General features: G+C 46.7%; 1 protein-coding gene across 18 annotated transcripts in view; it reads right to left on the bottom strand.

The window, feature by feature from the left end:
* Positions 1-588: 588 nt before the first annotated feature.
* Positions 589-11,639, bottom strand: part of Tmcc3 (transmembrane and coiled-coil domain family 3) — a 314,545-nt gene continuing 303,494 nt past the window's right edge. For 17 of the 18 annotated variants that reach the window (XM_087557188.1, XM_087557181.1, XM_087557186.1 and 14 more), the window contains 2 exons: positions 9,097-9,232; positions 589-4,707 (listed from right to left, as the gene is read on the bottom strand). In XM_087557188.1, coding sequence (XP_087413314.1) covers positions 4,405-4,707; positions 9,097-9,232 — 439 coding nt within the window. In that variant the 3' untranslated portion in view covers positions 589-4,404. 18 annotated transcript variants of the gene reach the window in all.

Raw genomic sequence — 11,639 nt, 5'->3', positions numbered from 1 at the left:
GCTGCTCTCTGGAACAGAACTATTTTGTATGATGCTATAACGAATACATGTCCTTACGTATTTGTCTAAAGCCATATAGAATGAAACCAGGGACATCCTTAATATGAATGATGGCTCTGGGTGATAATGATGTAACAACAAAGGTACCACTCAGGGGGCTGGAGAGATGGTTCAGTGGTTAGTGCACTTGTTACTCTTGCTAGAGGACCTGGCTTTGCTTCCCGGCACAGGGTGGCTCATGACCATCTGTTAACTCTAGTACCAGGGGATCAGATACCTTCTTTTGAAAAGCTCTGTGTTCACCAAGTACATATATGCTACTCGTACATATGCAGGCCAAACACTCATACATTTTAAAAAATAAAAGGTACGACTTTGTGGGGTGATGCTGGTAATGAGGAGCAAGGGTGTATGAGTAAGGGCGGGATATTGAGGAGCAATCTTTCTACATCTTTCTCAGTTTTGCTCTAAATCTAAAGCTGCTTTTAAGTCTGTTACTCTTACTTTACACACGTGTACGCACACGTGTGCATGCAAACACACACATACACACAGCGCACATTAGAGAGATGGGCTCTGACAACTGTGAAAATTTAAGAAATCTAGTTCTTTTATTTAACACCAAAGCAAACATCAATTATTTAAAAAATAATGGCACCTGCTTTGAATTCCTTGACGACACCGCTATGGGGAAGATCTACAGAGAAATTACAACTTTAGGCAGATACAAAACTATGTAGCAGCCCACAAGAATTCTGCAACAGAAGTTACAATTAGCACTCCTGACGGTCCAGTCAGAATTGCTGCTATTGCCCCAGCGCATCTGAAACAAACACATGGTACGTTTAGTTGAAATGTTTCTTTTAGAACAAACATGGCAGACATGCTTTAAATATATGAGAACAGCAACATGTAAACCACCCTCAGACACCCCAGGTGTTCCACCTCACTTCCAGACTCTTTACGCACAGGATTATATCCATGACAGAAAATTATATTTTGGCTTTATTTCTAACAAGTTACCCAGTTCCCATTATGACACGTTTTTAAAGCTCTGTATTTTTGATACAAATAGGCCAATCTAATTGTTTTCTGTGATTTGTCTTTTTTTAGACACCTTAAAAGTTACCTGCTAACATTGAACCATCTCTCCAAATAAGCCCATATTCATGCCCCAGCCCAAGGTCAGAATTAAGAAAACATGCAAAATGTGTTGTTTAATCATACACCTCCTTATCAGTGAGTACATGTGTTTCTTCAAAACCCAGACAATTAGGTCTGGATTGGACAGCTGAACAAAACATTAACAACACCACCACGATAACATTGCCATTCAACACAAAAGTAATTTGGTATTTAAAATTCAACCCAAAAGAACCGAGTAATTAGTTGCTGGGTGGCAGGGAGGGGGGCCGGGAGGACAAGCTCCCTCACCACAGCTCCACCCTGTGTTAGAGAAGTGGCCAGGCACTTCTTAAAGATGCTTAAAGAAAGTCAAGAGCTACAGAGTATGTGAATGAACGCCAGGAGACAAGACAAGAACACCGGAAAACTAAGTCACAAGCCAGGAGCTTGTGATGGGGAATCCTGCCTTCATAGTCCAAATCAGAGAGAGCACTTGAAGTCACCGCTTGTTTCACTGTGAGCGGCTGCTTTTTCCTTTTTAATATTTATTATTCTTAGTATCTTAGCGTTCTGTTCTGGCCTCTGTAATCACTCTTCTGATGATTGAGCATGATATCGTCACTAGAGATCCAAAGTCCAGCATCTAGAATCCCTCACCAGTGTTCCTAAGCTAGCAGGGAACATGCTCACACATCTGTAACTAGCCCCCAACACAAGGAATACCCCCAACGTAAAGGGCAAAACAAGATGGGCTGACTCGATTACAAATCTATTCCAATTCCAGGGCACCTCGCAGCTCCATTGCTACCTCTAATTGTGTATTTATATAATTCATTTCTTCAGTGTGTAAGTTATGTGTTCAAGAGAGCGAGAGAGGGGTCATAGCCCTTGAGAGAATAAAGAACGGAGGAATCAAAGTCTCCTTGAACTATACAATCTTATTTAAAAAAATAAAAAGTCTCACAAATTTTCCATAAGACCGGAACAACTATGCCACATGAGCTGCATGTACGCAGGCCAAGAAGGTGATTTGACATTTAATGGGAGTCGGTGGGAATCTAAGTTCTTTAGGAGGAACCTATGATGACTTGGATGCCCCCACCCCGACTAGTTCACAATGGTGCTGGTCTCTAACAGATTCTGTCCAAAGCTCGGTCTGGAGGGTGTTGAGTGTGCTGTTTTGGGTTTTCTCATCAGGAAGAAGAAACACAGCTTGTAGGTCTGACAAGTGTCAATCGAGAGCCGTCCTGTTAGGCTGTGTGGGGGTGGGGCGGGTGCTGACATGAGAACAGAACCCCTTTGTGGGTTCTCCCAGAGCCCTAGCTAAGCCTCTAAGGCTGTATTCAAACTTATCCTGAAACCCCGATAGCAGCATTCATGGGTATCCCAGGCCCCCCGGCATGCTCTAAGTGCCACGTGGAAATATTTACAAATAGGAACGGGAGGTCAGCAGAGCCCAGCTTGTTTCCGGGTGCAGGCAGATGGAGTCTGGTGCCACAGGTAAGGGAGCAGGCCATTAAAGTACACGAATAAGGGAAGATCATGGCTCTCCCTTTCTTGGATTAGAAACCTCTGTCTCCTGTGTGGGGACAATGCCGTGGGTAGGAGAGGGGCTGGGGATTCCCCCGTCCCTGATTTCAAAATCCTTTGTATTTCATAAAGTTCTATTTATTATTTTTTGAAAAGTGTGGCTCTGAAATTGGTTAGGGGTGATGGTTAAATACTTAATTTACTAAAATTACTGAATTTACTGAATTTGCCGAATTATTGACTTGGAAGTTGGGAATGGGGGAGGGGCAAAGGTTGGAGCTGTGTGGGTCCCACTCATATAACCTGGACTTGTACTAAATTGCTACATGCTGCCACCCCCAACGCCCCGCCCCCCCAGGGAATGCCCCTAAGTGAGGATCCTTAAATCCAAGAGAGGTTCTTCTGGAAGTATTTAAGAGTATTTTTACACCTTCAGCAGGTGGGGTGGGAGGACCAGAGTCCTGGCTGGCTGGCTGACAGCATCCAATGAAATCTCTCTCCTCTTGGTAGTGTACACAGAAAACTAGGTTTGTCAGTATAATGGCAGCCATCAAATAAAACACAGCAGCTCTTGTACTCTTTCTGCTCACTGTTGGTGCGTTTATCCTGTGAGCTCAGGGCTTGTCTGAGCCTTAAGAGACAGCAGGAGCTCAGTTCCAGCGCAGGACTTAATTTTATTCCTGCTGCCTTTCACGTCCCTAAGGGGACCTTTCCTGCTCTCATCTGGGTAAAGGGCTCTCACTAATCTAGCCACCATTTGATTAGACCTAAAAGTTCACATCCCTCTTAGGCCTCCAGTGTCCTGCCTCGTGCACAGAAGCTTTATGAAGTTTGATTTTGCTGTCTCTGAGAAAAAGAAAACCGGGCAACAAGAACGCCATTCATTTTCATTTCCTGAGCAAGCTTTGCAATCCGATCCCCACAGACCTGTGAGTAAAGTGATTCACATAAAGTGCATCCCATCCTCTAAGGGCATTTATCACAGTTAACAGTTGCCAGAGCATGGCCCTCCCCAGGGACGCTCACAAGGACCCCGAGTTACCGAAGCTACAGTTTGACAACAGCTCAGCCACACACTCTGAGGGCAGAGCACTGCTAAGCACGCAAGATGAAATCAGGTGTGCGGTGCCCTGGGCATGAGCCCGGCTGTAAATCCTAGTGTCTACCTTGTAAAGTGCAATGCTACTAGTCGGGCAGACTTTCGCTGGATGAGCAGGTAGAAGATTTCCATGTTATGAGGACACACACCATTGACCGCTGTGAACGCTGGGTACACAGTAGGACACAGAGCCACCTGTGGACAAGTGGGGTAGATCACAGAGAGACTCACTGAGCTTCTATAGGCCCCCAGGAGCTCAACCCTGCCAAGTACCTGTGTTTGCTCACTTCCCCCAAATCCTACCATATTCTTGCTGACCAGGGGAACTCAGAACACGGCTGTGAGCAGTCATGGCGCTCAATCAGCAGGGCTTTACCATACCGAGCTCGACAGTGGGCTGGAGATCTGCTCTGATTAAGGCAGTGAGCCATGTGAGGAGGACTCTGGGACAGTTTCACGTGAACCACATACAGGGACTGTGTTGGCAACTGCTACTGGGTTAAGAGACTCTACGTATTTACACCACACAGCTCTGGGTCCTTCTCGCCGTCTTTGGCACAGCCGTTCATTCAGAAATTTTGGTAGTATGTATGCACAGAGTTTTCTTCAAAATAAAAACTTGGAAGGATGTGAAGGTGGGAGCCGGTGGCTCATCTCGGGATGATTATCCTTTCTATAGCACACAAGATGTGGTCCCAGTTTTTACAGAATATTGCGAGAAGAGTCACAGCAAAGAAGGTGCCCAGGATGTGGGAGCGACTCTTCATCATGGGCGAGACGAACTTGGCCAGGGTGGACACGCATACCAGGATGACAGTCATGAAGGCCAGGACCACGTTGATGCACTTCCCCAGCAGGACCTTGGCATTCACGGCATCTGTCTGCAGGGTCTGCTGCTCCTGTTGATGCAGCTCCAGCTTGGAGATTCGTGTCTGGCAGGACTCCAAGGCTTCCTGTGGGCAAGAGGAGAGCAAGGGTCAGACGTTGCTGGAATCACAGGGCTTGCGGGAACACATGCCCAGATGTGCCAAGCTCCGGCTCAGAACATCTACTGCCTCAGTAGTTTCAGATTCCCAAAGCAATGGTGAGAGATGAAAAGTATAAGGCAGGAATCCTAAGACTCATTTTACCCTATCTGTCATGGGTGGGGTACTCACTTGTGTTCAACCATCAAATGCTGCAAGTAATGAGTTAGAGTGATTTGCTTTAGCCTCTGCGCCCTCCCTACTGTCCTTACGCAGACATAAGCTCCCAATGGTGGAGCAGCAGTTTATTTGCTTGCTTTTGTTTGCCTTTTGGTGACAAGGTCTCTTGTGAAGTAGCCAAATGTGGCCTTAAATATCCAACCCTCCTGCTTCAACCTTCCCAAGTGCTGAGATTTGGGATTACAGTCAAAGAGTATAATACCTGGCCATAATGGTTTGTTTTCTCAACAATATGTTTATATTTGAGATAAGGTGACACAAAATACTCATGTCTGTTGGCACTGTCAGGATGAGATGGAAAGGGGCAGAGCTGGAGCGGCATTCTGGGATAAAGGCTGTCCCACCCTCATCTGTGGTTAGCTGCTCTTTCCACTCCTGCTCCACCACTGGAGCTTATGTCTGCGTAAGGACAGTAGGGAGGTCACAGAGGCTAAAGGAAAGGACTGAACCAACAGTAGACGCTCTGCTTCCATCTGCCTTGGGAAGCTGCTCCTTAAGTCAGCAGCCCAGGCTGCCTCTCCAGACCCAGTGCAACCGGATGCTTCACTTCCTAAGATGACATCACAGCATTACCATGTGACTCGGAGCAGATCTCTAGCCTGGCTATTTCTCCAGAGGCTGACTCGCACGTCTACAGAGCTTTAGGGAAATGTCCCTGTGTAACTCAGTCACAAGTACGCTCGTGGAGTGTACCTACCCTGCATGCAGTGACCCTGTGTCCTCTTACCCCCAACTCCTTTCTTAGACAACTTCTAGGCCTCTTATGACAGAAGCCCCAAAGCATCCTTTGATATGTCTCTTGTCCAGCCATCTGCTGGCTCTGCCAGTGCAGCAGCATCCACTGTCCATCTTGCTCCATTCCTTCTCTTACAGTCCCACTCACTCGGGGTCACCGAGACCTCTTGTTTGCCGTGATTTGACATGAGTTTCACACCACGTGTTCTGTGCTCGATATTCCCCACAATAGTCCTTGTGACCTTTGAAAGATAGACATTTCTGACATCCCTCTTCATAAAAGCCTTTCAGAATCTTGCTTGGCCTATGCACAGCCATCTTCTTTTGCTCTCACCCAGTACTTTGGCCAAACTGACCCTTTCCAGGTTCTGAAAACACCTAGGGGACTTTGTCCACGCCGTACACACTGCTGGAAATGCTCAAGCACCCCCTCTATTCACCTGTGGATCTGCCACTTGTCTGAGGCCGCATCCTCGTGGACATTACCTCAAGGAACCCCTCCCTGACCCAGCTTGTCTCTAGCCAGCCTTCCTGCACAGCCCAGAGGCGCATACATTGTGTGCAGTCGGGGACTAGGCTCACCCTGCCCTCAGCATCTGCTTCAGGCAGGAGCAGTGTTGCACACGGCAGGTGGCTGTGGAGCCTGGGTGCCAGTTAACAGGATGTCAGTTTCCAGAGGAAAGCCCACACCTCCTGGGGGGCAGTGCTGTGTGCCTGCTTCTCCGCCAGTCTGTCGTGGCAATCATTTGCCAATGTGCTTGTGCAGCTGCGTAAGGTCAGCTCTCTGGGCTTTAAGCGAGTGTAATGGCTCCAACATTGATTTGCTTTTCTCCTGCTGAATATACTCTCTGGGCCAGAGAACAGGGCTCTCTGTTACTATAGCAACTTTCATTATACTAGGCTGCCGACCAAAGGATAAAACTTTCTCAGATCTTCGCATTTAAGCACCGCTGGCTGTCAGCACTAACAGGCAAGCGCAGAAGGGCGGGCGGGCGGGCGGATGGGCGGGCGGGCAGGCAGGCAGGCAGGCAGGCAGGCAGGCTTGCTTTCAGCTACAGGCAGTGATTTTTCCCCCCCCTTTCCATTTTAGATATGGCGTGAAAAGGGTGACAGATCAGGACAAAGGACTGTCACGTTTGGCCCTTTCGCTCAGTTTTAGGGTAGAGAAGTCCACATCTCCTCAGGCTAATCTTAGAATTCACCTTAGAACCGCTACCAATGTCTTACACAAAGAAAAAAATCCAAGAAAATTAGACAATGAATTGCAAAGCAGTTCGTCCAAGGCACCGAGAGCTATTAAGCCCCACCACGATAATTAGGATTTCTTTGGTGGAGTATCTAACTTGAAAATAGAGGGAGGGGTTATCTTTAGTAATTCAAACTGGATATTCGGGATTTTAAAGGGGGCGGGGATCAATCACTTAACAGCAAAAACTTTGTGGGTCTGTGGGCCCTTGCTCCATGCACCATCCCAGCCTATCCCTTTGGAAGCACATTTATAAGAACCACAGACACAGGCAACAGAGAGACCGGAGAGATCAATGGCTAAAAGCCTTGAGGGATGTTGCTACTTAACAATAAGATAAAAGGAACCCCAGCATTAACTTCTTGGCTGTTTATTATGGGTCTGGTGAAGACTCTGGTATAATAAATATCGGATTCTATTTGATCTTCGTGACTTTTTGAAGACAAGGAGTCAGAGGCACACCGCACTGACTTGGCCAGGCTCACACAGAGACAGAGTAGTAGAGCTGGCTTTGAACCTCTGTGACCCTTGTCATTTACGGAGCTGCTCTTTACAGCTCCAACTAGAGATGCAGCTGAAAAATGTGGAAATGAACTCCTCAGAAGTTAAAGTTCCCTTTGTGGGGCCCCTCCCTAGACCTGACCTCCTCACTCCCAGAATATGTTTCTTAAAGAAAGGAGAACAATGTTGATCCAAACCATCCCCTAAATGAGGAAATGGCACATTTAGACACTACCCAGTGATATCCCAGGCCTGCTCTAAAATAGGATGGTCTAGGAGTGGGTAGGATGGCTCAGTGGGTAAAGCACTTGCTGCCAAGTCTGATGAACTGAATTTTGATTCCTGGGAATCACAAGGTAGAAAGAGGTGACTGACCCCTGTAAGCTGTTCTCCAATTGTCAAGTGTGTACTGTGACACACACACACACACACACACACACACACACGCACATGCATACACACACATGCATGTATGCATACACATGCACGCAAGTAAACCTTTTAAATAGAATCACTTAACAGCTGAGAGTTCTGTCCCCTGGGTCAGAGTAGTTTCCCAGTGTCCTCTGCTCTCTGGGGACAATGTTTCCTATCAGCTCTTAAGCCCCGCTTCCCAGAACTGTCCAAGCAGACCTCTGGCATCAGCAAACACAGCCTCCACCAGCACAGAATAAAATGTTTGCAGCTGAACGGCAGCACGCACACTAGGGAAAAAGTCCCTCTTTTAAGCTTCAGCCTACTCCCTTGTAAAGTGGGGTTCAGAGCATGGATGGCCTTCCTTAAGCTCAGAAAACAGTCACTGACTACAAAGAAGATCTGAAAAAGGGAGATGAGCATTACTCTCTTTGGTTATTGTTATAATTCTTTAAAAAGATGACCATAGCAGCCTAGGGACCTCAGGGGGAAGTCTTGCCCTTGGCTTTTGTTTATGACGTAACTGTTAGGTGGATCTACTCACTTCCTGCCAGCTTTCTGGGCCTTGCCTTTCCCTTTCAGGTCAGCCTTCTTAGTCATTCCTAAGGGACAGTTTGCAAGGCCTTGTTCAGGTCACTTCACCTTTTTGTACCTTGGGCTTCAGATCTGAGAAATGGGTCCATCAATAAGAGCAACTGCAAAGGGATATTGAGTAAGTACCAAGTACATTGCTTTACTAGGGGCTGGCAGTCCCATGCTTGGTGAACTTACAAATATGAAGCAATTGCTTTACAGATGAGCAGACTTGAGACTTGCTCAGAGCCAAATAGTTGGTAAATACTAGACTCGAATCCAAAGTTTACCATGGAATGCCCAACTACCATCCCGCATAGCTGGACTGGATTTCTGGGGCACAATAGGGTCTTTGCTAGGGCCATCTGGTATACCACTAGACTACTCCAGCCTCTGCAGGCAGCTGCCTAACATGTGACATTTCTTAATAGTTTGAAGTTATTGGACTTAGACTAGTGATAGATACTTACCAACTGAGTTAGGCAACAGGGCTACACATAGGCAACATAAGCCAGTGGGGCCAGGAGGTGGATGGGGAATATCTATATAGAAAGAACATCTTGCCCCTCATGATGGAGGGCTTGGGGAAATGTACCAGGTTAGACTGTTTAATGAACTAAAGCCTAGAAAAATCCTACACCAGGGTCTGGCCAGGAGGGGACCCATACCTGGATGTCCCTTGAGCGCTCATAGGCCTGGTAGGCCACCTTCTCCTCGGCGCTGGCTAGCTCCTGCTTCAGGTTAGCTGTCTCGTGCTGGTGCAGCTCTGTCAGGTCATGGAGCTGGTCTTCAAGTCGCTCATACCTTAACAAAGATGGGAGCCATAGTGAGCATGTGGCACAGGTGTCCTGACAGCATGTTCTAGAATGATGGCCTATTTTGTCTTGTTTTCATCTCCTGGAAGACTGTTTTCCTGAAAGAGTAGGTCAATTCGTAGGGCACACGATTGGTTACCCCTGAATCCCAATTCTAGGAGGGACCTGCTTCTGTAGTCTTAACTGTATGTCCTCAACTTTGAGGCTTTACCAAGATCAAACCTGTTTTGTTTTGTTTTCCACCTATGCCAGACCAGCACGTGGACTGGCTGCCATGACGACAGAAAGACGTTGTCAGGGATGCGGTTGCCTCTAGCTAGGAGACAGCTGTACAGCAAGGACAGACCAGGACCGGCCACACTATAGTGGCCTCTCCCTTTTTCTGCCCAACAGTAATAGGGGGCTAGTGGCCACACAGCACACGGAAATAGAACGAAGGTTTTATGATTAGCTTCCACTCCAGAAGGCAATTCCACTGTCTCGAAGAAAACACCCAGACATGCTTTTTCAGCTCTTAGACTATTAAGTGCTAGTAAAAAAAAAAAAAATTAACCTCAGCGCTAGAGAGACAGCTTAGTCGTTAAGAGCACTGGGTGCTCTTCCAGAGGACCTGGGTTCGAACCCCAGCACCTACAATGGTTAGCTAACAATTGTCTGTAACTCTGACTCTAAGGAATGTGTTTCCTTTTTCTGGTCTTATGGGCGCTGCACACACATGGAGCACAGGCATCCACTGAGGCAAAAATACTCATACACATAAAACATAAAGAAACGCATCTTTTTAAAAGACATGCTAAGATTAAGCTCGTCACAAATTACAGATGGCTTCTGGGACAGCATGTGCAAAAATCCAAAAGTGAGAGAAAGACACTTCCTTTCCCACGCCTACTGTCAGAGAAGAGAACTTGTGTCTTTTTTGAAGCTTTGTTCTGAGTAGCTTAAAGACCTTGCAGTATCTTAGGATGATGCCTCAGCTTGAAATGACTGGCTCAAGCCAGTTATATTTACGTAGGTCATCTGATAGGTGAAAAGGCTTAATTGAGATTTAATGATTATCTTCAGCTTCCGCCTCATGAATGCCAAACGTTATCATCATTCTAAGGCAGCCTTTTAACCTGCTAAGGAATGCACCTGACGGCTGTATCATGGGGTCACAGAATGCAGGATGCATGAAAGCGAAGGTGGTCCAAGGCTCAGACAACTGGGTGTTTGTGACTTGGGATAAGAGAGGCATCCGGATCTCAAATAATCTGGATGAAGATAAGGTCGATACCATTCTCATGACACCATGACTGAAAAACAGTTCTTCCCAGCCCACAATGGACTGGGATTCAGGTGGGCTCATAACGCTCAGGGAGCCTGCATAGGTCTAGCCTGGGTAGTCTGTATATATGTTCTGGTTGTGCGGCTCGGTGTACATGTGAGATTTCTAACAGTGGGAGCTGGGTTCATCCCTCAGTCTTCTGCTTACTTGTGGGACCCTTTTCCTTCTCCTGGGTTGCCTTGCCCAACCTTGACTTGAGAACTGTGCCTGGTCTTGTTGTAGCTGGTTACCCTGTGTTTGCTTGAAGTCCCTGGAAGGCCTGCTCTTTCCTGAGAGGAGGTGAAGAGGGGTGGATCTTGGGGGGGTGTGTGGAGAGACTAGGGGGTTGGGGAGGAGGGAGCGGGACTGCAGCAGTCAGGATGAAACACATGAGGGAATAATAAATGTAAAAAAATTAAAAAAAGAGAAAAAACAGTTCTTGTAAGATGAATGTATGGAAGTCAAAAATGTGCACAAAAGGTTAAAACGTAGTTTTGAGGGCGGCCTTATTTCTCAGTGGTACACACATGCTTAGGATGAATGAAGCCCTTGGTTCAAATCTTGGCATCACAAAAACCTTTTGTAAAAGTGAGAAAATGCCACCTTCTAAATTATGACGTAAAATTACACAGCAAGTGTAGGTTAAATTTACAATTTACGTGGTATAGTATGTAATAAACATTTACAATCTAGTTTGCACTCTTAGAAGTCAACCCATTTTGACGGAAATAATTTGGGAGGATCCTTTGATGAGCAGAACAGGGCACACAATCTCATATTCAGTTATCTACCCTCTTAAACAACTGTAAACACAAATGGCAGGCTACAACCTTTACTCTCAAGATGAGAGCCACTCATTTATAGTAAAATGTGTGTGTGCGTGCGTGCATGCGTGCGTGTGTGTGTGTGTGACATGTGGGCATGTGGGTGTGTGTACAGGCCAGAGGTTGATGCCAGATGTTTTGGGTCTCTCCCTGAACCTGGCTAGGCTGATGGGCCAGCAAGGTCTAGTCTAGGATCTGCCTGTCTCTACTGCCCAAAGAGCTGTGGTTACAGACCTGTGCTGTTATATCCAACTCTAACATGGGTGCTG

The sequence above is a fragment of the Rattus norvegicus genome, chromosome 7, assembly GCF_021556685.1.
Source record: "Rattus norvegicus strain SHRSP/BbbUtx chromosome 7, alternate assembly SHRSP_T2T, whole genome shotgun sequence".
In the NCBI taxonomy this organism is placed as follows: Eukaryota; Metazoa; Chordata; class Mammalia; order Rodentia; family Muridae; genus Rattus; species Rattus norvegicus.
This window is presented reverse-complemented; position numbering and strand designations above follow the sequence as displayed.